Source organism: Pongo pygmaeus, chromosome 21 (genome assembly GCF_028885625.2).
Source record: "Pongo pygmaeus isolate AG05252 chromosome 21, NHGRI_mPonPyg2-v2.0_pri, whole genome shotgun sequence".
Taxonomy (NCBI): Eukaryota; Metazoa; Chordata; class Mammalia; order Primates; family Hominidae; genus Pongo; species Pongo pygmaeus.
This window is the reverse complement of record NC_072394.2, coordinates 9,903,008-9,930,973: the sequence shown is the minus strand read 5'-3', so window position 1 is coordinate 9,930,973 and position 27,966 is coordinate 9,903,008. Positions and strand designations below refer to the sequence as shown.

The 27,966-nt window shown below is 36.7% G+C and overlaps 1 protein-coding gene across 4 annotated transcripts in view; it reads right to left on the bottom strand.

Moving 5' to 3' along the window:
* MACROD2 (mono-ADP ribosylhydrolase 2) overlaps positions 1 to 27,966 on the bottom strand; it is a 2,112,402-nt gene that overhangs the window by 819,473 nt on the left and 1,264,963 nt on the right. For all 4 annotated transcript variants that reach the window (XM_054468214.2, XM_054468215.2, XM_054468216.2 and 1 more), the window contains exon 6: positions 19,013 to 19,134. In XM_054468214.2, the coding sequence (XP_054324189.1) occupies positions 19,013 to 19,134 (122 nt within the window). The remainder of the gene's footprint in view (positions 1 to 19,012; positions 19,135 to 27,966) is intronic.

Sequence of the window (27,966 nt, the reverse complement as noted above, 5' to 3'; positions counted from 1 at the left end):
CAGTGCAGTGGTTCAGCTGAAAAGTGACAGAAAATGGTGGCTGGGAGGGAGTAGAGAGGACAGTACCACAGAAGCTCTTGGGCTGTCCCCCTGCTCCTGGTCCTTGCAGCGTTCCCCTGCAGACTACTCCCATAGCCACGGATAACCTCCTGAGACTGCCTGAGGGTGATCACTGGCTCAAGGTGCTAGCTATGCAAGAGGGAGACCTCGAACAAGGAGGCGACAGGGGTTGGTAGACAAATACCTCAGCGTCCTTGTCCTTTGGCGGGGCAATTCTGAAGCAGCTTCCACATGCCTTCTCAGAAGCTCCCCAGCTAAACTGTGCTCCAGTTGCCATTAGCAATCACCTGGTTATTAACACACTCTTTACTGGTTTTGCTTCTTCCCTGTCTCACTTCCCTACTCCCTCATGGAGCTTCCTGGGAGAAATGAACTACCCAATAAATTCCCTGTAACCAAGTACTTGTCTCATTCTCAGGGTTTGCTTCGGAGAGAACAGAAACTAAGACAGGATATGAGAGTTAATGTGGGGGAGGGGGTATCTACGGGACTGCAAGAGATGACTGGCTGGAGGGAGAGGGGTGAGACAGAGAGACCTAGAACAGCTCCTGGATTTCTGACTGCATGATAAGACTCATGTCAGTGACATTCACAATGGCATTAGCTACAGGAGTCCAAGCAGGTCGCCTTAGATACACTGAGACTGAGCGGACTCTGGGGCATGCAATGGAATTTTCCACCAGGTAGTTGGATATTCAGTAATGGAGATCAAGACAGAGGTCTTAGCTGAGCCACGATTTGGGAATCAGGAACATGTAGTCACTGAAGCCCCTATACCACCAGTGTTACGGTTTGACTGGTACTGGTAAGTAAAGATATATTGCTGTGCAAGAAGAACAGAGGGTGAACAAAGGAGTCACAGAGGGTTTAAGCCAGAGGTGGCCACAAAGACAATTGCGAAGAAACGGCCAAATAGGAAGGAGGAAAGAGAGGAGAGTGGTGTCCTGGAAGCTGAGAGGCAAGCATCCTAAAGGAATGGCCACTGTACTGCAGTGAGCTCAAGTGAGATAAACACAGAGAGATGCAGGGAGGACTGCTTGAGGATCACACCAGGAAAGTCACAGAGAGCAGCCCTAAGAGAGTTTGGAAAAGACATGCCCTGGTGGCCTAGAGGCAGTGTGGGATGCACTGACCTCAAGTTCTGGCTTTGCCTAGAGCCCTGGGGTGAGCTTACATCCTTCCACATTTAAACAAGACAGGAACAGCCTGTGAAGTCCCAGAGGGTGGTGCTTGAAGTCCATTCAGTAGCCTGCTGACTTTGCTTAGTTCCAAACAGGATATTGTTTAAAAAGAAAAGTCTGGCTGGGTGCGGTGGCTCACGCCTGTAATCCTAGCACTTTGGGAAGCCAAGACAGGCAGATCACCTGAGGTCGGAAATTGAAGAGCAGCCTGGCCAACATGGTGAAACCCCGTCTCTACTAAAAATACAAAAATTAGCCGGGCCTGCTGGTGCTTGTCTGTAATCCCAGCTACTTGGGAGGCTGAGGCACAAGAATCGCTTGAACCTGGGAGGTGGAGGTTGCAGTGAGCTGAGCTCGTGTCACTGCATTCTAGCCTGGGTGACAGAGTGAGACTCAGTCTCAAAAAAAAAAAAAATCTGTCAAAGCTCATTTATTACCAACTGTGCACTCTCTATACGCAGGGTGCTGCAGAGTAATGGAGATGAACCACATGAAGCTTCCATCCTTCAGGGTTTCACAGCCTAGGAAGACAGTTATTATACAGCCATTATTAACATGTAAAGCAGAAAGTGGCAGGTCCCAACAGAAAGTTCAATTTATTTCCATCTCTCTTGTGCTTTCCATTTAAAAAAATCATTTTTTTGTGTAATTTATATAACTCTTCTATAAGGCTCTTCACAGCAAGCATTCTGAGTGATGATAACCCTCCATGTGACGTCTCCCATGACCCAACATAAAGACGACTTTTCATGCAAACTCTCTTTATCAAGTTGCATACACTGAGGCCTATGTGCTTCACCATGCAATGGCATGGATTCCTGAATATGATTTAGAGCCTATAGAACTTTCCACTTCTATTTCCTTCCTACAACAATCCTCCAGGATAAACAGCACAAGGTTTAAAAAAATTTTTTTAATTGTAATATAATTCAAATACCGTAAAATTTGCCATTTAACAGTGTGCAAATCAGTGTTCTTAGTATATTCACAGAGTTATGCAATCATCATCACTATTTAATTCCAGATCATTTCCATCACCTCAAAAAAGACACCCTATTAGCAGTCACACCCCATTCCCTGACTCCCATCTCTTATCCCCAGCCTCTGACAACCATTAATTAATCTACTCTCTGTATCTATGGATTTCCTATGCAGATAAATGGAATCAGGCCTTTTGTGACTGGTTTATTTCAGTTAGCATAACATTTTCAAGATTCATCCATGTTGTACCATGTGTCAGTACTTCATTCTTTTTTATTGCTTAGTAATATTCCACTATATGAATGGATCACAGTTTGTTTATCTATTCATCAGGTGGTGGACATTTGGATTGTTTCTACTTTGGGGCTTTACTATTAATAATAATGCTACCATGAACATTAGTGTATAAGTTTATATGCATATCTATATTCTCAATTATTTGGGTAAATACCTAGAAGTGGAATTGTTTGATCATAAGATAATTCTGTGTTTAACTTTTTGAGGAATTGCTAAGCTGTTTTCCACAACTATACCATCTTACGCACCCACTGCAGTGGTTAAGACTTTCAAACTTTTAACATCCTCATTAACGCTTGTTATTTCCCATTGATTTGATTAAGGGAAGATCTTGTTTTCCTCATTTCACTGATTAAAAAAAATAAAAAGATGGGCTTACACAGCAATTAATTAGAAAGGACAAAACTCAAATATTAGTTTTCAGATTTCTAGGTCAACTTTCTTTCTGTGATACCACAAAGATATTATAAAACCACATCAACATCAGAGTGTTGTAAAGGCATGGATCGCTGGCCCCTAAAAAACTCAGGTTTGGTAATTCAGGGAAAGGAAGTGATGTGGATACACAGTGCACCCACACAGACACACACACACACATACACATACACTCACATTTACATTCATGTATGAGCACCCTGTTCACTATGTTAATGGTTTAATGATATACTCACCAAAATACCAATATACTAACAGAAAGTTTCCAAAGAGGTTAAACTTAAATTGTAGTAATAGCTTTGACACTGAGATAAGATGATTTATTAGCATTAAAGGCATATGTGTCTGTAGTTCTTTAGATTGACTTAGGACATGATTCTAGCCTATGGTTCGTTACATCTGGACACGTCTACTCATGCCATTGCATATGAGTTATTTTAGAAAGAGGCACGCTATTATCTAAAGGTGAAGTATCCAGTTCCTAAAAATGCTTCTTAATTTGTCCGAAAGCACAGTGTCTTTAAATTCGCTAACAACATAGGTTGTTAGAAAAGTGCAAATCTGGATGTTCCTCAACTTATGATAAAACTATATCCCGATAAACCCATGGTAAGTTGAAAATGCATTTAATACACATAACCTATCAAACATCATAGCTTAGCCTACTCTATCTTAAATGTGCTCAGAACACTTACATTAGCCAACCGTTGAGCAAAATCATTCAACACAAAATCTAGCTTATAATTTAGTGTGAAATATATCATGTAATTTATTGAATACTGTACTGAGAGTGAAAAACAGAATGGTTGCATGGATACTTGAAGTACAGTTTCCATTGAATTCATATAACTTTCTCACCATCATAAAACTGAAAAATCATAAGTAAGGGACTGTCTGTATTTGAAGCTTGAGGGGCATCACTGAATTATTACTTAAGCCAAATTTGTCAAAATTGGAAATGTTGCCACACAGTTACTTGAATATAACAATAGAATTGCCAGTGCCTTGCCTCATAATTAGTTCCTGAGATTTTTTTCTAATAGAAATACCACAAATACATTTTGAGTGCCGTAACAGCATCCCCCTCACTTGTCATAGAAAATAAGTAAATACATTTTCTCATTTCAAGAAGTAGAAAGGTATTTCTGCAATATGTCATCATCCTTATGTTGAACCAAGGTTTGTAATTTGAAAGAAATCAACCATTAACCTGAAAAAAAAGAGAGCTGAGATTGAATTTTGAGAAAGGATTCTCCTTCGATTTAAATCAAAGCAGTTAAATGTGTAAAATAAATGAAGGCATGAAATAAATATGGAATTATCCATTTCAAATGCTAATTCTCCATGTCTCACGTTAACACTATCATGTTGAATGGTTACAACAAATCTCTGAATTATTTATGGCAAGTCTATGATGTTATATTTTGGTTATTTTGGTGATAGTGCCACAGGTATATAATTTTATGGAGAGTCCTGCCGATCTTGAATTTGAAATAACTCTTATAAGTAATAACTTGCAGTAACAAATGTATGCAAGTAAACCAGTAGGCTAATTAAAAATATTGGCAAATGTGTGCCTAATTTGTATCATTTGCCTGATCCATTAAATTTTAGGTAATGCAGACAGAAATGTTTGCAGAGTGTGTCTTTACTACTGTTTAAAATAAGGAAGTTTTTAATTACCCATAATTTAAAAAAATGTTATACTAGGGTTGAGTTAGGTAAAATTCTTAATATCAAAATAAAATCAGACCCCGAGATCTTTTAGCAGAGAAAAGCTATTGGAACTCCTTTCTTTAGGAATACTATGCCTTTTGGCCAAACCATAACTTCTAGAATGATGCACTTGCAGTAGTGAGAGGGAAAGGCAGTGTCTGCCTATTCAACCATAAAAAACAGCAATCTGGGGTGCAGGGGGGCCTCAAACCAACTGGCATTCCCCACCTCAAAGTCTTCCAAGTCTCCAGACCCAAACTAGGCAGCTGACAGCCTTCCCCTGGTATCCCTGCTGTCCAGGTACAAAAACCATCACTTATGCACGAAATCAGCAGATTCTGTTTTGGTGTTGCTATTAGATGAGTAATAATATGATCACCTTATTATGGTTAGTGTACTTTTTCTCTAATATTTATAGCACTGACAAGATTTCTTAAGTCTCGTTAACCAGCAAAATAGTACATCAAGCCCTGATTTTTAGCATTTGTTGCTTTCTACCATGTAAATAGCCTCAACATGGAAAATTTTATACTACTTATATGATGTCACTGAACATGGAAATGGAAAGGATGCAAAGAAATTCACCATTATACAGTATTTCCACCATGTAATAGACACAAATAAACCAAAGAGCATAGGTAATAGTAAAATATAATAATTAGGAATTGCTGTGTATTGAGTACTTATTATCTTTGTATTTCATATAACTTATTAAATTGTAAGTTTATAAAATTTAATTTTTAATAAAGCCTGTGTTTTAATAATCAGCTCACAAAATTCTTTTTTTTTTTTTGAGACAGAGTCTCACTCTGTCACCCAGGCTGGAGTGCAGTGGCATGATCTTGGCTCACTGCAAGCTCCACCTCCCGAGTTCACGCCATTCTCCTGCCTCAGCCTCCCCAGTAGCTGGGACTACAGGCGCCCGCCACCACGCCCCACCAATTTTTTTTTTTTTTTTGTATTTTTAGTAGAGACAGGGTTTCATCGTGTTAGCCAGGATGGTCTCGATCTCCTGACCTCGTGATTTGCCTGCCTTGGCCTCCCAAAGCGCTGGGATTACAGGCGTGAGCCACCGTGCCCGGCCAGTTCACAAAATTCTTGACATTTTAACAATCATTTCTCATAAACCAGTACAAGTTGGCCCCACTGCATATTTATTTAAGATCTGCATATATTGGGCTGTGTGTGTGTGTGTGTGTATGTGTGTGTGTTATTCCTGCAAATGAGCCAGATAACCAAGAAAAATGAGGACAGTTTCCTGCGATTCTGTGTGCATGTAGATCAAAATGACTCTGCTCTGACCAGTAAATACAGAATTCTCAGTCTATTACCCTTTTCATTGCTTTAAGCAAGGTATTTTGCCTCAGTTCTTATTTTCCTAGAGCCGTTAAATTTTAAACCATATCCAAGAGAGAATACATAGCTGTCAAATACATTGGGCATTGGAGCAGGATCATGCTCAGTTTAAGAATCCCAGTTCGTGCTGTGATGCACCACCCAGACTCTGTGCAGGACAGTGCTCCAGCTTCAAGGGATGTTGCCAGAAGACAGCCCTCAGCTGTCAGCCCTCTCCAGAAATTACCCTTGACTGAGAGGAGATACTTATTCCAAGATCACACTCCTTCCTGGGTGCAGCCTGCATTAATAACTGGTTGTCTCAGAATGTACAGGTCTAGACTCCTCACACCACCTTGGAACCATTTTGAAACAATCATCTCAGCTTTAGAGCTCCCAACAGGGTCACCAGATGTTCCATAAACACTGCATCATCACGTGACTTCTCCCTCTACCCAATTCTGTTTCCTTCTTCCTTTCTGCAGATATTGATTGCAAAAGCATTTCCATATTAGCCTCCTGCACATTAACCTCCATCCCAGAGTGGTTCCTGAGAAAGACAGCCTGAAAACTTGGCAAAGTAGCTGTGAAATAATAAAACCTGTAAGCAAATATTTTTAATTTGAAAAGCAAAATGCATGTGCTATGAATTTCTAATTTTTACATTTTTAATAATGTACTACTAGATCCTGTTTCTTGGCCATTTATTAGATACCACAAATATGAGCTAAATAAATGTTTTCTTACGATAGCTTAAAAAGTTATTAAATCTACTTCTAAACATTTAAAGAATACCAATGCTTCACAAACTCTCTCAAAAAATAAAGAAGAGATAACACTTCTGAAGTTATTCTATAATACCAAAAACAAAGACATCACAATAAAGGCAAACTGAAGACCAATATCTCTTATGAACATAGATGCGGAAATTCTCAAACACTTATTATATAAAAATAATCCAACAGCATATAAAATGATTATGAATTACATGACACAACTAAATGGGATTTATCTCAGGATTGTATGGCTGCTTTAACACTTGAAAAACAATTAATGTAATATGCCATAACAGTGTGAGAAGAATAAACCTAGCTTTTCATTTTCTTTTATGATTTTGACAGTTTTGAAGAGTATTAACTACCTATTTTGTTGAATGTCCCTCTTTGGAGGTCTGCCTATAGTTTCTCATGATTAAACTATGGTTATGACTGGACTGTGGCTATGGCAAGAATACCATAGCAGTGATGTAGTGTCCTTCTTGATCCATTATACCAAGAGGTTCATAATGTTGACATATCTCATTACTGATTATCTTAATCTTGATCACTTGATTATGGTGGCATCTGCTGGGTTTCTCCACTATAAAGTTAGTATCTGTTCTTTCATATTTAATACATGTCTTGGAGAATCTAATTGCATTTTGTTGACAGAAAAAAAATAAAGCCTGAACGTAATGGAGAATTGGTTCTATTTTGAGCAACAGAACATGTCACCTATTCCTTATTCATGCTTCTGACCACATTTTCTATGAGTCCTTGTTTCCCTAGGGTAGCCAAATAGCCCAAGGAATTTAAAGTATTTAGCACAGATTTGAGCTATTCCTTTTTTTTTTTTTTGAGAGAAATATCCTAAATATCTATTTTTTTACATTGAAAAACATCAAATGCTTGAGAAGTTGTTTCTGGATTTTCATTGTTTGGAAGACTTTATGTAGTGGTATGTTTCACTTGTTCGGCAAGACAGCGTCCTGATTGATTCACCATACTGCCCAATAAAACATGATCTTCAGCAATACAGGCCTGGTTACATAGTCGTCTGTTTGTATGGATGTATGTTAACTGAGGGTTATATTATTACTATTTCATAGAATTGCCACTTGCTGGATCTCTGCTCAGTTCTATCACCTTCTTAGCTTTTTAAAGATACAGAAATCACAAAAATAAGAAAAATACGCAATGGTAATGAGATAATTGCCCAAGAATGTAACGATAATGAATGTCACAGCATCTAGAAATGATGTGAAACCATCTATTAACAATAATGAAAATTGCTATCAGTAGAATGTAAGCTCCACAAGGGCAGCTATATCTCAAGTACTTTGACCAGTGATTGAAACATAATAGTTGCTTAAAATACATCTGACAGGTACATTATTTTTAATAAGCTATGTAATCTACTGAGCACTTTACAAATATTGCTTCTTTATAGCCTCACAATAATCCTAGGAAGTATATACTGTTATAATTTATCATTCTCTTGTATATATTTAAACATTTAAGTTTGCTTTGTTATGGAAAATTTCAAACATACACAAACAGAGAGAATAGTATAATGAATGCCTGCATACTCACTGCATTAATCAGCCCTGGATGCCATACAAAATACCATAGGCCGGGAGGCTTAAACAACAGGAATTTACTATTTCTCACAGTTCTGGAGGTTGGAAAGTACAAGAACAAGTTTCTGGACAATTCTGTTGCCCTGTGAGGGCTCTCTTCCTGTCTTTCAGAAGGCTGTCTTCTAGCTGTATCCTTGAAAAGCCAAGAGTCAGGGGAAGCAAGGCCTCTGGTGTCTCTTATTATCACAGCAGTAATTTCATCTTCAGGGCCCCATCCATATCAACTCATTTAAGTCTAATCACCTCCCCAAATTCCCATCTCTATATACCATCACACTGAGGGTTAGAGATTTAATGTATGAATTTTGATGGGACACAATTCAGTCCATACACAAAACCTGCCCATCACCCAGTTAAAATGATTAGTTACTGATATATGTTATCCCATTTTCCTTTTTCTTCTTCTTCTTTTCTTTTTAGACTGGGTATCTGGGTCTCACTCTGTCACTGAGGCTGTAGTGCAGTGGTGTGATCATAACTAACTCCTGGGCTCAAATGATCCTTCTGTCTCAGCCTCCTGAGTAGCTGGGACTCTAGGTGTGCACCACCATACCTAGCTGTCATCCCATTTTAGATAAACAGTGTAATATGCTTGCTGTATTATTTGAGAATATTCAATTCTTCTATAGAAGAAAATAAAAACAAATGGGATATATAACTCGTGTTAAGTGTTGATAATAACTAAGCAAGCAGATTTTGAGATATAGGCAGGATTCATAGAACTGTGTTAAGTGCAGTACTAAATAACCTCTAAGACATGCTATATGATAAAAAGGATGGAACAAACAAGATTGTTATTTCAAAATGGAAAAGAATGGTAAGAACAGGTCAGAAGCATGAATCATGTCACCTCTAGAGTGACAGCAATGTTATCCTCAAATTATCCTCCCATTGGTGATACTCATTATAGTCTCATTTGGCCTCACATCTTCTCTGATATAGAAATGGAGGTAAACCCTCCTGCTGTTCACCAATGAACTGATGAGATACCGGCCACGCCCACTTGCCCCTGTCTTTCTGATAGAGCAAGTATGTGTAGTGGGCCCCAGGCACTCACCATCTGCCATGCTCCCTTGTTCAAACCTCAACTATGGTCCTCATAACCACACCACCATTAAGAGGGTAGATATGGTAAAGAGACAGAGCATTCAAACACAGCATAACCAGATAATGAAGTTCTTCCACACATTTGTTACCTAGTCTAAGTGTGTTAACCTATTCCTTTCTTTCTCCTGGCTTCTTTCTCCTTGAGTCAATGTGAGTCATGCCTCTTAATTTGGTCTATAAGCTTTTCTGTTGTGCATCCTCTGAGATAGCTTACCTGCTAGTATACTGGGAGCAGGGAAATTTTCATAACATGGGCTCAGAAGAGATGGAGAGACTGCACTAAAGTTACTCGTATGGGTTGAAATCTAGGTGTTTAATATACTGCTGAACTTAATTCATAATTATAAATTCAAACTATAACACTTTGATAAGACATCCAGGAAAGCAAATATTTCACTTTGCACAGTTTTGAAGGATATGTGTTTGTGTGTGTATAAAATAAACAAACAAAAATAGCTAAAGTGCAGCTTGAACCCAATCTGTGACATGTTTTCCACTAAAAAAAATCCTCTTTGCAACTCCATTGAATTGTACATAAACAAGTCAAGAAAGCTTTCTTTCCACTGACAGATTTATTTTTATTTTAAATTTTTTATTGTTTTTACTTGTTCTTTCTCCTTTGGTCTCTGAGTTCAACAGCTTAAGAATAGCTTAGATTCCATACATTGCAATTGCTCTCCAAAAAAAAAAAAAAAAAAAAAATCTGAACATTTGCAAGAAAAAATGTTCGGTTTAAAGCCATTGCCTTTGCTCTATACTATTAACCCTCTAGATATATGCCAAAATTGCCCAATTGTTCAAACCTAATGTCAGGCTTGGGACTCTGTGGTCCGTGTCTTGAATTGACCATTTCCTCATGATACAGTGATCTAATAACTGCTGCTCAGGTCAGGGAAAAATAAAGCACTCAAGATGAAAGCTTGCATTGCAAATCTGTTTACTGTTTCTATACAAATTTCACTGTAATATACTCTCTTTGACAGTGTGCTAGGCCAGTATTTCCTCTGGAAGACACTGTTGTAGAAACCAATAATGATTTTCCTGAGAATGTTCCCTAGCCTGATAAAAGAACAGAAAATAATTATGTTGACAAATCCAGCCAAATTGAGATGTTTTATACTTTCATTTTTAAATATAGTTTTCTTGGTCTTGCTAGTAGACTTACATCTGCAGAATATACAAGTGACTAAAAATAATTCTTTCAAATTGTAGATGAAATGAAACAAAAACTTTCAGATACTCTTACAAAAAGAATTGATCACGGTCCTAAGTAAGATTTTTGAAGGAAATATATGACAATATATTTCCCAAATCACTGAAAGAACACATAATTTGAAAGAAACTTTATATTAGAATAAAATCAAAGGTAAACTCCTGCTTAAATTGCTCACCTCTAATATGTGTCTTCTGATTGATGGACAACTTTACATGCATCCAACCTTGGGTGGCCAACTCTTCCGTAATTTGCATGATGAATCAAAGTTTAGGATTATGAGATCTTGAAAAAACTTTAACTAAGGTGACACAACATGTGACATTATTTTTCTATTAGCTAAGCATTACATTCACTTTCATAAGTCCACGCATTCTATAGGATATAAGGCCAGTCACATCAATTACCATTTTTATGACATCTATATCACACTATGCTTAAAGAAGCAGATAATTTGGATGTCTAATTTTAAGAATAAAAATCTTTGAGCAACCTGTGTTTAGCATATTAAATGTAGCTTTGCTCTATTAGAAACTCTGTTTAACTTAAGCCAATTCTCTCAATTCTATCAGGCTCAGCAAACCCTTTTTATAACAAATATTTTATAAAGTCCCCTTGCTATGCAGAAATGACATCTATCAATATTAACACTCATCTGCACACATGAAACAGGAGTCAGTGGCCCACCCATATCTGCCCAGTTCTCATCATTCTAGCACATGCCCATCCACAGCATCTTCTAGCAAATACCCTTGCTGTCACTCTCTGCCTGAGCTTTTTCCCTCTGCCTGCCCAAGGGGGCAGATAAGAAATGCTGGGAAGTTAATGACCCAGGAGCAGTCCTCGGCCAGCTGACGAAGGGGTAAAGATAAAAAACAATAGTCCACCTTTTCTCCTCCCTCAGATGGGACCACTTCTAGGCATGTTCTACATGGTTGCCAAGAGCTCCCCAGCAAGACAGAGCCCCACTTGTCCACAGTGCCAACTTATAACACTCCCACTCCTCCTGGCTGCTTTTTCTTCCCTTCCTCACATCCCCACTCCTCTGCACTGTTCCCTGTCATCACCTCCTATAGAAAGCACGTGCACACAACACCTTGGCTCAGGGTCTGTTCTTAAGGGAAGGCAAATGAAAACAACACATCAATTAAAAAAAAAATCAATAGAGTGCCATAAGTGTGATATGAAAATGATTTAAAATGAAAGTATTTATAGTAAAATTCTATTTTCAACATGTAAAGACAAGGGCATGAATACACTAGAACACGCAATGAAGAAGGAAGATGTTTGCTTCACTACATAGAATCACTACAAAAAGAAGGAAGATGTTTGCTTCACTACGTAGAATCACTACAAAAAAAAAATCTCTAAATGTGGACTCAACCAGGTGTGAAAAACTCTCCTGCTGCTGGGGCATGGCCATCTGTAGCATAATTTTCTCAGGCACTCTTGGTAAAGTTCTAAGCAAACTAAGTACAAGCTTCCCTTAATTTACATGATAGTCCAGGATACAGTGAAAAAGAGAGAGAGGCTTTGTTTTGATGTATCTTGGTGTTTATAAACAGGTTTTCACTTATATGACAGTCTGGCAAAACGTTAAAACATTGTGTGGGAGGAGGGACAGTTTTACCACGTGGGCTTGGCCAGACCACATGTCACAACATCCCTGTCCCTGCCCACAAAATGCTTGTGGCACTCCCTAGTTGTTGTCACTGCCCAAAACCACCCTCACAAAATGGTCCCTAGAGGGCAGTACTACACCCACTGAGAACCACTGGTTTAGACAAAAAAAGGCACATAATAATGGAGGAAAGGAAAAAGGAACTTCACAGTGGCTTAGGCCACTAGATTTAGACTACCTCAGTTTAAATCCCACCTCAACTTTTTGTTCAAGGTAAGACCTTAATTCACTTGAGCTAAGACCAGTAGTGTTACAGGTCCAACCTACAGACGGTAGGTTAGTGTAATAGCCCACAGAATGCATGGAGTTACGGTCGTCAACATAATGCTTAGCTAGTGGAGAAACAGAATCGCAATATGCATCACCTTGGTTTGGGCTCATATCCTTGGATGAGGAATTGAGCCACAGGGAAGGCAGTTTCCTTCTGGTGCATATTCCTCATCTCTAAGATGGAAGAAATCACATTTTCTAACTCAGGATTGTTTTGAAAATTAATGACTAAAACACAGTGCCTGGCACCAAGTGGGAGTTCAGAAACATTTGCTATTCTTATTACTATATTTCATGGCTCAGTGATTGATCTCATTCACCCCTCTAACTCAAAAGACACAAATTGTGCAGGATCTGTCAATGTGGGTTTGGTTGTATAACTATCTGTTTCCAAGGCACAGCCTGTGAATTTACTATCATTCCATGCCCGCCCTCCTCCTCGCCTTTGCTGCCTGTCCTGCCACTTGTCACTCCCAGTAACAATAACCTGTGTACCTCTGTGCCCTCTGAGGAGATCTTATGAAAGGTGAATGCAGGGGAAAAGAAGAACGGAAAAGTCTTGAGTTAGCTTTTTCCCACACTGGCTAAATCAAAGTAACAGTGGTGGCAGTTAGAGAATTTGAAAAATAAATGAGATGATGTATAGGAATGCACTGCACTGCTGTAAACTGTAGAGTGATGCACAAATGCAAAACTGCCTTTGTTCTTGTTACTTATTAATAGTATTTTTAGTCACACAGCTGTTAGAAACCCAACCAGGGAAGACATAGAGACTTGGTATTACCCTTTATAAATGAGAAAATGAGAAAGGTGAGAACCAAGACTAGATATTGCCTAAAAGGAAACTGGAAAAAATCAAATTGACAGCCCTGTAGAAGAGGGTTCTTGGAGATGAAGAGTTGTCTGGGAAATGGTGACATCAAGTTAGGCAGAGGAGCAGAGGTACCAAATGAAAGGGTCAGCTTTTTAAGGCTGCAGACATGTTCTTGAATAGAGAACTGCATTGATTGATGTGGCCTGTAATGGAAACTCAGATAATGAAATAAAACCAACATTTAAGAATTTCAGGCTGAGAACTCATTGCCATGGCAACCCTCTCAGAAGGGAACTTGTATAAGAAAATAAGATTCACTTGACTACGCCTTAAAATGAAAACCTACACTACAGTGAAACAACTAAATGCAGAATTCCAAAATTGCTTGATTGCCACAATGCCTAGAGGTAGTACTGAAGTTGCAGGCCCATCATCTTTCCCATTGGAAGCTATTGCTTCTCAAGATCTGTGACTCATGGAAGGAACATCAGTTAGCTCTGAGGGATCCCTATTGAAATTGGGTGGTTCCTACCAACAAAAATTTACAATGTTTTTTCATTCAAAAAAATCATCCAGCATGATGCTTGTGGAAATCGCAGGTAGCATACACCATTTAAACAAACATACAAGTTTTAGTCTGCCCATAATCACATAAAATCACCAAATTCCTGTCAATTATTATTTATTTTCATGGGAAAATAATTTTTAACATAAGTAAAATCTGGCTTATATGCAGATTATGATTTTTTCAAAATAAAACATCTACTCTATTACATGTTGTCATTCAAAGAATGTCAGACAGGGTGCATTGTATTTCATCAGTGAAAATAGTTTTCTCAAATACCTAATATGATTGACAAATATAAATCTATGCCTTTTCACTGGTGCTAGAAGAAGAAATTGCTGTGATCCTTTTTGTATGGCATGGATTAGTTTTTTAAAAATGAACATGATGTTAAAAGAAGGGAAACAGAAGTCAGGATAAACACATAAAAATCATTACAAAATATTTCTGTGCTCACAAACAAAAAGCATAAAGACAGCATGATATATGAGAAAATATCTATGTATCCTCTCCATCAGTGCCTGGTGATAATGGATACAAAATTAGGCATTTTCATTTTCCAGCCCTTGCTCAATAGAAATTTTTCTTTCTTCTCTTCACCCCTAAACTCACCCCTGAGATTTCACCAAGATTTTCACCAATATACACAATTTCTGTTAGTATGTTTTAGATATATATAGCCAAGGATATCATGTATATGTGTAGTTTTCATTGTTTCAGGATACACTGTTGTTCCAGAAACCAACATAATTCAGATGCTTGATTTCACCGGTCTGACTATGCATTCCTCAGGTCATATACATTAGACTTCTGGGATTCAACCTGGGTCTTTTTTCTTTTTTGACAGCTATAATATCTTTGTCTTTCCCAAGGTTTTACAGAGAAAATCTGTAGGCTCCCTGATCTTCCTTTAAAGTTTTCTTTTATTCCCACTCCAATTTCCAGTTTATACTGCTAATTATCCTCTTCATGGTGCCTTAAATTTTGCCTATCTTGCAATCAACAATCTCAAGGTTGTCAAGAATATATATAATATATATATATAAATAAATATATATAAAAATAAATTTTTTGGATCCAAGGGTAACTCATGGTTAAATAAAAATAACTGACTTTAACATTTGGAATAAGGAATAATATTTGGAAGAAATAAACTTGCACAGACTAGGTCTAGGAGGCATGAAAGATTGGTCATATTTTTTCAATTGAAACGATTTACGGTAAGATTAGAAGGAGAATCAGGATTAAAATCTTACATTTAAATATTTCCTGATATTAAGCACTAACGCATCATTCATAAAAGAGAAATGCCATTGTAAAATGAGCCATTAGATTTGTTGATTAATTTATTTTTTTCCTTTACCACCTAAAGCAAATGTGGATAGGTATGAAAAAATAGCTGTTACAAAGAATGTATGGAGAAGAGAAATGTAATGAATTTTTTCCCCTAATTAATAAAATATATAGTATTTTTTCATGGTAAAAATTTTTATCCACAACACATCTTACACCCAAATCAGTATCTTATTTCTAAATAATTATGTATGACTATAACATTTCCCTCTCTACTATTCAAGAACGATCTCCTCTTAGCAAAACTAAGAGGTAGGTGAAATTTATTTATACCCTACTCTTTTTTCTGTTTTTCTCCATCTCCTTTCAGATCTTTCTCCAATTCTCCTCCCCCAGGCTAAGGTGCTCAGTACTTTTATCATACTCTAATTTATCCTGTCAACATGAAAAGTAATTTGATAAATTTCTTCATATTATGGTATTAGAAAATTAATTATCTACTGATCTCATGAGTATTTGCATTTTAAAGGAAATTTGCAGAGAAAGAACAATGCCTTAACATCCTAAATTACTCATTAATTATGGAATTTCATGCATCTCTGGGAAGATATTTAAAAGTGATGAGAGAACTACAGAGTATTCTCAAATCACACAGTGGACATGATGATCTTGTCCATTTATTTGTCTAGGTGGTCATAAGATGGAGGCACATTTTGTTAGAAAACAACCATTAGATCCTCCTTTGTCATGGAAGTTACCTGATAACGTCAGGGTACACAGTAGGTCTTATTCATATTTATTAAATAAATTATCATACTACTTGTCTTACATCCATTAAAAATATTTGAAGAATCTATTCTTTTGGTAAAATAAGAATAAGAATACATATGTTGGACCCTGTGCTGTGATCCTAAAGCCTTTGGTTTAACCTTAGCAGAAAAGTGGTGCCTATCAAATATTTAATTTATTCCTGGACATTTCCCTGTTGTTTAAAAATATCAAGAAATTACATGGTAAATGTCTAGAGTTCTGGTGTTCAGAATAGATATCAAAGAAATAAGTGATATTTCCTTAAATTGCCAAATCATAAGGTGTGAAAACATCTTATATTTGAAGTAACACTGTCAAATACTTTTAAGAGAATTCCATTCCTCCAATTATCTTATACACATTATCCCGACTGATCCCTATAACAACAGCTGCATGAGTTGGACAGGTCTGCAATAACAGTAGTAATTTACTGATTCTTTATATGTGGAAACCGAGGTTACAAAGTGTTGACATTACTTGTCCACAGTCACACAGTAATAAGTGGCAAATCAAACACTAAGCCACTCTGATAAAAGGATTTATGAGAAATTCTCTTTGACATGTATATAAATGAGTTCAAGTCAAGTTTATTTTTCATCCTAATAACCAGGCTTTTTATATCAACCATGTCTACCATCTATTGTGATAAGTTGAAAAAATACAAGCCTACACTATAAAACATGTATCCAGTCATAATCATGTTTTTGAAAGTTTTCTATTTCCCTCTACATAATCAGAATGTGATGAGATTACCATTATTATTTATTTAATGGTGATGAAGAACATGACATACCATATAAAGAAGAAAGCCCCATTTACTCCAAAAAAAGGAAGAAAGGAAGGAAGAGAAGGAGGGAGAAAGAAAAGAAAAATATTTTTCTTTTTTATGTGTAAAAGAGACAAGACATTTGATGGCAACTGTAGTCTACCATGCAAAACCTGATGATCAATTTCGTTGGACATTTCTTCCCACATTTTGTGTATTTTCTATCTCCATTTTTATTTACTAATATTGGGATGAATTCAGTTCAGCCTTACCTGCTAATTTCATTCAAGTAATATGTAATTGGCCCTTCAAAATAATCATCAAAGATGTTAAGGTAGATCTAATTCCTATCAAAGAATGACCAAAGTATTACAAGAGCATTACTTCAGCCCATCTGCATGCCATTTGTTAAAAAGTTAACTTAGTCCATAATTCTTCCATTGCTTATCTAATGGTAGCAAATAGAGTAACATGATTGTTTTAAGATAATTATGGTTAGAGATTCCTTTCTCTATTAAAAGGTTGAATGTTATTTTTATACTGTTTCTAACAAACTTCTTACTTCTTACTTTTTCTTGGCTTTTAAAAACAAGTCATTAGAGATGCCAGTGATTCCACTAGCAAATTCTCTTCAGGCCTCAAAATCCGTATTTCCCAAGTTGGAAACTTCTTTACATATCCATTTTCCAAGCACTTCAGTCTTTTGCTTTTTTAAATCAATAAGCCATATTGACAAAATTTTAATTATTCCCTAAATGTGCATACCTGTTTTGATTTTTCTTATTTTCCTATAGAGAACAAAATTAACCAACTGGTCTTGTGGTATACTTTGCTCCATTCTCTTTGAACTTCAGCTTTCACCTCTAAGAGAGAATAGGATCTTACATATTGAGCCATTTGCGAACAAAATTTTAGAAAATCAAAGAGAGAAATAAAATATCCAGCTCTGTTAATAATTATCCAAAGATTAAAAAGGGCTATATAATTAGGTCATAAAAAGTCTCCTTATTTCAAGCAGAATCACCAATGTTGCATTGAAAAATGCACTTCATAAATACAATCATGCACAAAAAGTATAGCAACCATCCAGGGTTACCTAAATGTATCTGCTTCTCAAAATTTCTTCATGCAAATAATAAAACCACTACTTCTGTGAACTATCAAGCAATGCTGATCTATTCAGTCTGCTATGAAATCAAGCATTTAACTATTTTTTCTGCCCCACAATTTCAGCAAAGCTATAATCTATATGGGGGAGGGGGAACAACCAAGGGATTCCAGCCAAATTAACTTATTATTAGATATTTACAGTGTGTTTTTCTATAGTTTGATTTTCTTGGTGTAATTGAGATGTAATAAAGGTAGAACATGTTGCAAAAGAAAAGCAGGTGAGTAAATACCTCCAAATCCAGCTAGAAGAGAATTCCTTTCATCTCAGCCTACTGGTAAGGAAATAGATTAGATCCACATTTTCTGAACTCCCTTTGTCTACTGATAAAACTTAGAAGAGCTGCGGTATACCCAGCTACCACCTACAGAATATTAGTTTAATAAGAGTAAAATAAATCTAAAAGAATAACAACATTCAGGTTAAAATACATACGCAGAGTAATTTCCTGCAAATAAATCATGTCTGATGCTAGCATGAGAATGCATGCACACATTCATGCATGTAGACAGAGATTAAACATAGCTCCAGAGTGCACAAGTATACAACCAATATATATTAAATGTGCACTATTACAACAAACTCAGCACTTGCTATTTTCCTTCTTTAAATCTGCTGGCCACTACCATAATATTTACTTTCTCCAAAGGAAAGAAAGTGGCAAAATGAAGAGGAAAAAGTAGATAAGATAAATCCAGTTCTGAGGTCTTATAGTTTTAAATTCTGAAACATCATGAAAAATTTAGCAAATATTTATGGCACACCAAAGATCAGAGTCATCATAACCAAATCAGCTACTAAGATCCTTAAACTTAGTTCTCAAAAGTTTGGAAATGGTTTCCTACCTCTTTTTATACAAGACAGATTACTAAAGCATAAAGGCTGAAAAAGAGTGAGAAATAAAAAACATAAAATTACTTACAACTGATCGGATGTTATTTTCTTTCACCAGCTTCAGAGATGATTTATAGCAATTTGCAAGGTCTTCCTTGTGGGAACCATTAATATGGCCTCTGGCTATTGGCCCTACAGTATGGATGACATCTGTAAATACAAAAGGAAGGAAAAAGAGGATAAGCGAGGTATTTTTCACTTTTTTACATAATTAATACTTTATTTATTTTAGGTATTTGTGTTAGAGCCTGGAGACAAGCAAGCTAAGCAATACATTGGTGACGCAAATATTTCTCTGGTAGAAGATCTTAAGTAGCACAACCTCCTAAAGTAGAATATTTCCCAGGAAAATGATAATTGTGAAAAGGAATCCCCAACCAGTGAATTGTTTCGTAGTTTTTGGTCAGATTCAAGTGACACAGATTATAGTATAAGACGTGCATAATTGGCTCCCTGGAAAAAGACAAATCCTTGGCGGGAAATAAACTGGGGAAATAAACTGAGGAGTAATTGCCTGTAAAAGGAACATCTGGATTGGCATGGGAAGGAAGAGCCAGTGCTAGCCTAGCTTACTTCTAAGACAATCTTCAGGCATTGTACACAATAAAGAAGAGCAAGTTTCTGAAAAAAAATACCAAGAGAATTTTTAATCATCAGTAATAACCTTAAGAAGAATAATTGCAAAACATTCCTGCCGATTTTGAAGTATAACCTACCAATCCTCACCTACACAAGGTATGCTAATAGTTCATACCTATTTTAATAGGTTAATAGTTAATTATCTATTTTATTGTATTATTAAAACATTCAAACATTTTAATGCAATCTATACTGTTCAACTCCTATTTATGTTGAAAAACACAAAATTTGATATTTTTATATACCCAACAAGCCATTGTGCTATTCTTTTAATCTCTACACACACATAAACTTTTAATTTTAGGAATGCAGTGAAAGGGGACTGTCCTCATTTTAAGAAAGAGCAGAAGAAAAACCCCACATTTTAATCAAATTTACTTGAAAATGCCTTGTAACTCTTGCTTCCCAGTCTTATCGGTGAATTGAATTATTAGTCCCTTTCATTGGTGTAAATCATAACAACTAATCAACTTTCATCACAAATTCAGTCTAATGTAATTGGAATATTATAATGAAATTATTTGTGTTGACTAATCAGTACCACTCAATTCCAACAAGAATGACAGAATAAGAGTATACAAAAATAAGAATATGGTACAGTTTAAAAAATGCATATGGCATTTGAATAGCAGCAAATAAGTCACTAAAAAAAAATCTCGCCAGATGCAGTGGACCACGCCTGTAATCCTAGCACTTTGGGAGGCTGAGGTGGGTGAATCATGAGGTTAGGAGATCGAGAGCATCCTGACCAACATGATGAAATCCCGTCTCTACTAAAAATACAAAAATTAGCTGGGCGTGGTGGTGCATGCCTATAGTCTCAGCTACTCGGGAGACTGAGGCAGGAGAATCGCTTGAACCAGGGAGTCGGAGCTTGCAGTGAGCCGAGATTGCGCCAGTGCACTCCAGCCTGGTGACAGAGTGAGACTCCATCCCAAAAAAAAAAAAAAAAAAAAAAAAAGAAAGAAAGAAAGAAGGAAAAAAGAAAAAGAAAAGAAAAATCTCTGTTGGTTGCCCGCTAAATGTTGATACTATTTGATGTTTGAGAAAAGACCTAAAGCATTGGTTTCCATGATTAATTCTGAAACAGTATTCAAACCCTTGTCAGCCGATATTAAAGAGGGGCTCATCTCATGTGATCAAAGGAGGCATACAAAACTTCACTAATAAGTTCACGCAGATGTTGTTTCACAGGTAAACTTACTTTTAAAGTGAGAACCACTACAATATAGAAGTGAAGGATAAAGGGGCTTGAGGTGTACTTGGGAAAAAAAATAGCACATAGTGATATCATTTTTTTTGTAATAAAAGTAACAAGCAAGAGTTGCATAAATTCAAGCAATACAAGTCCTGCACCATAGTAAATATTTATATGAATATTGTACTTTAGTTTCTTTAATGAATGTTAGAATCCATAAAGGAAGGAGATGGTGCTTAGCCTTACTTTATTTCCCCTCTTGTGGCTACTTGTTATTTATACCCAACTATGATATTCTAAGTTTTCTAATGGGTACAAATGACAGAAAAATTGAACCAGAATAACACACAATTCTATAAAGCAGCATTTCCCCAAATGGGTTCGGTATGATATGGGTTTAAAGGTCAATTAAATTAAAAAAAAAAAAAAACAGGTGAAATTATATCACACCAGTTACCTTACTGCAAGACTTCAGTGGGCATTTAAAATGCCATAAGGAGTTGCGCGTCTCCAGGAGGAGAATATAAAATGCTCTGTTTCCTAAATACAGTTGACGATTGAAAGCTGTGCTTTGAAGAACACCTTATAGGACTAGATTTCCACAATTTCACCTTTGGGAAATGTTGTTCCAGGGCCATTTTGGCAATCTTGTTCCCATTGTTGAAGACGAAGTCTATGCTTTTTAGCCCCTTCCCCACTGCTTCTAAACATCAAACACTTAATACATGAAAGAACAATGGGACATGACCATGGTTCTCTTATTTTGTGGATGGAGAAGATCAAGAATAAGTGCCTCTTATCTGGAGTCATAAAAGACATTGAGCAAAGTAAAGAGGAGGCTTAGTGATATTAACGGGGGCGAGGGAGGAAGGGAAAGAGGGAAGGAGAAGGGAGGGAGGGATAAGGGAGAGAAAGAGAAAGAGAGAAAAGCTCATAAGTGTAGGAAATAGTGACATCATAAACTTTTCCTTTGCTTTCCTTTAGACATCATCGTCTACAAAACTTAAATGAAATTTATGAAAAATTATTCCTTGCATTTCTTTAGTTCTCCATTTCATTTAAAGGTCTGAGGATAAACAGCCAATAAATGAGCCTCCTCAGCATTAAAATATTGATCTTTGTATTTATGCTCTATATTAAATTTACAGCATCCAAGATCGAATGTTATTATCGACCAACATGATGACCTCTCAGATCCACAAAGCTGGAGGTGAATCAATATGAGGCTAGACAGGAAATCTCCTTCATTATTTTAATTGTCCATAGTACTTATGAGTAACTACTCCACACTGAGTTTCTCGTTTTCTGTTAGAAAATCCAGTCAGGAGGCCTGTCTTTGAATTCCAGCTCCAGCCCCTTAGTCATCAAGTGCCTTAGATACACCCATCCTTTCAGGAAAAAGGTCCTTGCCTTTTTCCTTACCTGTAAAATAAATCTCCTGCTTAGATTATCTCTGTGGTCTCTTCTGTGTTGTGTAGCATTATTAATATCTAACCTTATAATGGAGAGGGATGGAAAATAGAGTATCTGGGCAGTTAAAAGTGATCTTAAACATGGTTAAGCAGCTCACAGGCTTTTGACTATAAGAATTCTTTTTAATATCAAAATATCATGACTAATTTTTCACAATAGTTTCAAAATCCATTGAGAACATGTTAGAGACAAACAGCTATTATAATTTTAATGATGATTTGTATTGATTTATGTTTTATTAAACACAGTAGCATCTTCATAGTGGACATATATATGTAATATACATGGATGCAAAGTCTATGGACAATGCTTTATCTTGCACATGGGTTTTGAATCCCTTGGTATAAATAAGATAATGTAAATAGAAGTATTAAATTCAAAGTCTAATACATAGGAAGGCTCAAGAAATGGTAAATGTCATCATCAACAGCAGCAGCGTACAAGCAGTCCTTAGCACACAGGCAGGAATGACAGAAAGTTACCATCTCTTTACTTATGTGGAAAGAACACCAATCCTAAGATCTGACTACAGGTTGTAAGTCCCAGATCTGTCACTAATCAGCTATGTGATGTTGTGCAGGTCACTCTCCTCTTTGGCCTTCAGTATTCAAAGTCAAAAGAACGAATAAATCAGAATAACATTTTTTTTTGTAGCTCTCAAGTGCATCTCCTTCTGTACATGTCTATCAGGAACTGAGCTAAAGATTCTAAGTTTAATTCATTTTTGTCCAGATAAATGAGCATCAATCATGGTTCACGTTTCTCAAACACGATTATACAGCGAAGTGCAAATTGCCACTATCTCCAGAGAAAATGATTTAATCATATCTAACAAAATTAAAAATGTAGACTCCTTTTGATCCAGCAGTTCTATTCCTAGGAATATATCCTAAAGATAATATGCTTGTCCATATGCAGAATAGTATTTACACAGGTCATTCCCTGAAACATTGTATATAATAAGGCAAGATGGGAAACAGCTAAATGTCCAACAATAGGGGACAGACTAAACAATGTTAGTAAAACAATGGTTCATTTATACTATGAAATGCTACGCTTCTGTAAAATAGACAAAGAAGGCCTTCATGTATGCATACGGAAAGATACCCAAGACACATTACAACGTAAAAATAAAATTCAGAAAAGCACACTACCATTAGTGTTAAAAAAAAAATTCCTCTACCAATGTAGGGAAGAATACAGGTTTGTTTTAGCTACATGCATAAAACATCTCTGGAAGGATAAACTAGCAGTTAATAACAGTGGTTACCTACTAGAAGAGTGATAGAAACTATAAAGATGGGGGAGGGAATATGGGGAGGAAACTTTTCACTGCTTTTATTTTTTGATGTTCAAGTTATGTGAATACATTAGCTATTCAAAAATTAAATAAAACATTTAAACAAAGAGTATATGATTTATTAATCCATATTCCAGAATCCCATTTACCCTATCCTTATAACATTTAAAGATCATTAATGTGCTTTCCAAAGATCAGCTTATATCATTACACATATAAAAATACTCTTAAAGAAAAAGATAGATATAATTTCAAGGAATTTAACAGAATGACTCCCCTAGGTATATCTTTCTTTTATTTTCCTAGCCTCAATAATTTCTTTATATTAAAAAATTATTTTCAGATAACTATAGAGTTTAAATGATGAACAAGAGGGCATTTTTTTCCTACATGGCCAGCATCAACCATTAAAGTTTTACTATAATTTTAATATGTAAACTGAGTGTGACATCCCTTAAAGTGGTAACGTAGGATAGGAGCATACTTTTTTTTTTTTTTTTAAGACAAAGTCTCGCTCTGTTGCCTAGGCTGTAGTGCAGTGGTGCAATCTTGGCTCACTGCAACCTCTGCTTCCTGGATTCAAGCAATTCTCCTGCCTCAGCCTCTCCACTAGCTGGGATTACAGGCATGCACCTCCACGCCAAGCTAATATTTGTATTTTTAGTAGACACAGGGTTTTACCATGTTGGCCAGGCTGGTCTTGAACTGCTGACCTCAAGTGATCCACCCGCCTTGGCCTCCCAAAGTGTTGGGACTAAAGGCGTGAGCCACCACACCTGGCCAGAGCATACTTCTTATGCTCCTCCTTTGGTTATCTCCTCCTTTAGTTATCTCAACAACCAAAGAATTTTGAATAATTGTCAAGAATTTTTAGAGATTAAAAAAAGACTATGTAAAAATTTAACCTACACCTACTTTTCAAGGAACCCAGAGAGACAGAATAATGTGCCCAAAGTCAGAGATCAATGTGGGGAGATAATGAGAGCATCACAATGACAACATCACAGTGACAATATGATTATGAGTAAGTTCCTCTCAACGTGACTGCTTATTGAGAGAAATGAATGGCATACATTTGTATGTATACATTTTGGCATGTTTGTTATGAATCTCATTACTTTAGCCTCATGCTTGTATACATGCAAATGCTGGTTAGCTTTGTGGTTAGATTTGTTGCAATATGCAACAAATTACCACAAAACGTGGTGGTTTAACACAGCAACCACCATTCTATTATTTCTTTTGGCTTCTATGGGTCAGACCTTCTGCAATGGCTTGGCTAGGGGGTTTGGCTTAGAGTCTCTCATTTGGTTGTAGTCAACTGGTGGCTGGCACTGGAGCAGTGGAGGACCGTGGGAGCCAAAGTCTGGACTGACATCTTTCTCCCTTCATGTGGTCTCAAGGATTCTCCATGTGGGCTAGTTTGGGTTTCCTCACTGCACAGTAGCCTCAGAGCAGTTGGATAACTTAAACGACAACTCAGGGCTCTAAGAGCAAGTGTACCAGCAGGTGGACGCCATGTTGCCTTTTATAACACAGCCTTGGGAGTCACACAGCATCACTACCACAATATTCTACTGGTTGCCAATGTCACAAAGATCTCACATTTTTTCAAGTGGAAGGACCTAGACCTCACCTCTTCCCATCACCTCTTGATGGGAAGAGCAGTAAAAAAATTTTGAACATATCTTAAAGCAGCTATAATGCAGGACTCCTCAGACAGTTGGTGCTTTATTTTGGTGAGCCCCAAGTACAAAGTCAGGTGGCAGATAAATAAGAAATCAGAGAAAAGGCTGAGATGATTAAAACTGTTACCAGTATGGAGTTCTCAGACCTATTATCTCAATCAGTCAACTGCTAATTTAATAAAAATCTGAGGTAGCCAAAGATTGAAATATGAGATTAGTATTAATTGTAAACACAATCTAATTTGGGAATAATGAATGTTATTATAGCCCCTAGATAGAAATGACTGGCACAGTGCTGGTTTAGTTCTTTTGTTTTATAATGTGGCAGGAACCTGTGGACAGAGGAAAGGGCAGGCACGGCTGTCACAGAATTAGCATCATAACTTCCTGTGAGCGGTGAAAGTGATGTTATTTCCCTAAAGTGTCCAGCTCCACATTCAAGAAAGGAAAAGCAGCCTTTGTGCATTGAAGCCCTCTCCTACAGCACTCAGGAAAGCCACGAAAACAGCAATGCAATTTGTACATTTAATCAACATTTCAAATGCAACCCCTTGAAGAGCTATGGAAAATGAGATGGCAGGCCCTTTTGTGCTTCATCAGACTAAAGTGTGGCAAGACAAATGGAATCTGTTTTTGCTCATCTATTTCTGAAATCAATCAGTCTGTAAATCAGCTTTTTTGTTCTGAAGAGATAACTATCGCACCACTTTGCACTCCCCCACTCCTATTTATCCTGGGAAATTAGTCTGAATTATATAGAAAAGGAGGATAGGACATAAGGTTTTCTTTGAAAGAGGTGTGGAGGAGAGCCTGCTTTCATTTCCAAAAGTGTAAATTGAAAAACATGTGATTGAAATGCCAAATAAATATTGAAAGCAGTAGAATTATTTACAAAGATTCAATCAGACTTATCCTTGGCAAAACAAATGCAGCAAAAACACTCTGTGAAAAAATATTAGCATAATGAATTTTAAAACAAATGAGAGCACAGATAGGTTGCTCTCATCATTTTCCATTTGAGAAGCAACTGCGCTACATTCAAACTGTTAATGAACAGTCAGACCAAGTGTAGAATCAATTACACATTGCTTTCATTCACTCCACTCTTGTATTCATAAGCATAATCGGTCCATCTAACAGACTGCATAATAATGTTGTGCCTTGTCAATCATATCAAATTGCATGAATTTTAAGAAGAAAACCAATGCATGGAATTAAACTGATTCTCTTTTTTAGAGATACAACCACAAAACTGAGCACTAAAGGTACTATTTGTAAATCTTATTGGCCAATTTATATGATAAGCACCACCAATCTATGACGCGAAACAGAATACTTGAAGTTCAGTTAACAGAAAATTGAATTACCACCTGATAGCATTACAAAGTAAATGCTGCCTTTTCTTTCCACATAGGTCAGTGTTTTCATATACACATTTCAAAGTTTGTTTTTATTATATTTCAAGAAACAATCAATTGTCCATAAGATGTTCCTTTTCAATCTGCTGAAGATATCATTTAAAATGTACTTCAACACACCCTGCAGCATTTTTCTAAATTCTGATTACTCTCTCATACATTTTCTTCAGCTGCATGAAGGATTTCTGTCTATGTCTGGGAAGACTATAGTCATTCAACTCTTTGCATGAGTTTGGGATAAACTAGAACTCAGAATGTTATTTTAAAATCTAGTTTCCTTTGAGTTTGTGAGTTGACCCATTGCTGTTTTTCACTGTTCTTGGTTACAAAGGGCTTTTGGTTTACCTCTCTCACCTTCCTTGATGCTATGGTTCTCTAAATAAGATATCTATGTCCAAGGTTACATACACAGCAACTCAACATTTGCATTTTACAGTTGATAAAGGCATACAGAATGCACTGTCAAAGCTCAAATGCATACTTTCAGCTCAATTGGAGAGTTGGTTCCATTTTTACATGAGAATGTGATAACGTTATTATGTTTGGGGCATCATGTGCTGATAATATGTTTTATTCTTCATTGACTTCAGAGCTGTGATGTTTTAAGCCCACGTTATAAAATATCAATCAATTTCTACCAAAATGCCATCCTCTATATTAAAAAAGAAAGAGGCAAAGCTCATGTTTAATTTTTTATCAGCTCTCCCTTTCCTGCACAAATCTATTTAAGATTGACCTTGCTGATGGGATTGTATCCTGTTTCAAATTGGACTCCCACATGTAAGGGTCCATTTTTAATAACACAGATTGAAACTCATGGAAAAGGGATATCCTGTCGTCAGCCATTGATAGTTTTGAGATTCCACAGGGTATTGGGGGCATCTGCATCACAATAGTGTTATTTCCAACAGAGAGGGGTCTCAGAGGAACTGTGGGAAGCTGAATTATCTGCAGAATTCCAACATTTCATGTCATTTTAGAATGAACCCAAAGAGAACACATCCCAGAAGGAAGTGAGTCAAATGCATGGCATTTCTAGTGCTTCAATAGCAGGGGTGAGAGGAGGTGAAGGTCCAAATAGACAATATGACTTTTTCAAGGAAGATGATAATAAGATCTTTGTTCTGGTTCAAGAGATGTCAGCAACTTGCAGCCTTTTCAGAGAGATGCAAAACCAGTATTTTATTAAGATGCGAGGAGAAAATCGGCTTTAAAGACTCTATACTGTGGGTAAAATGAATGAATGTTAGTCCCCACTGCAAGGGT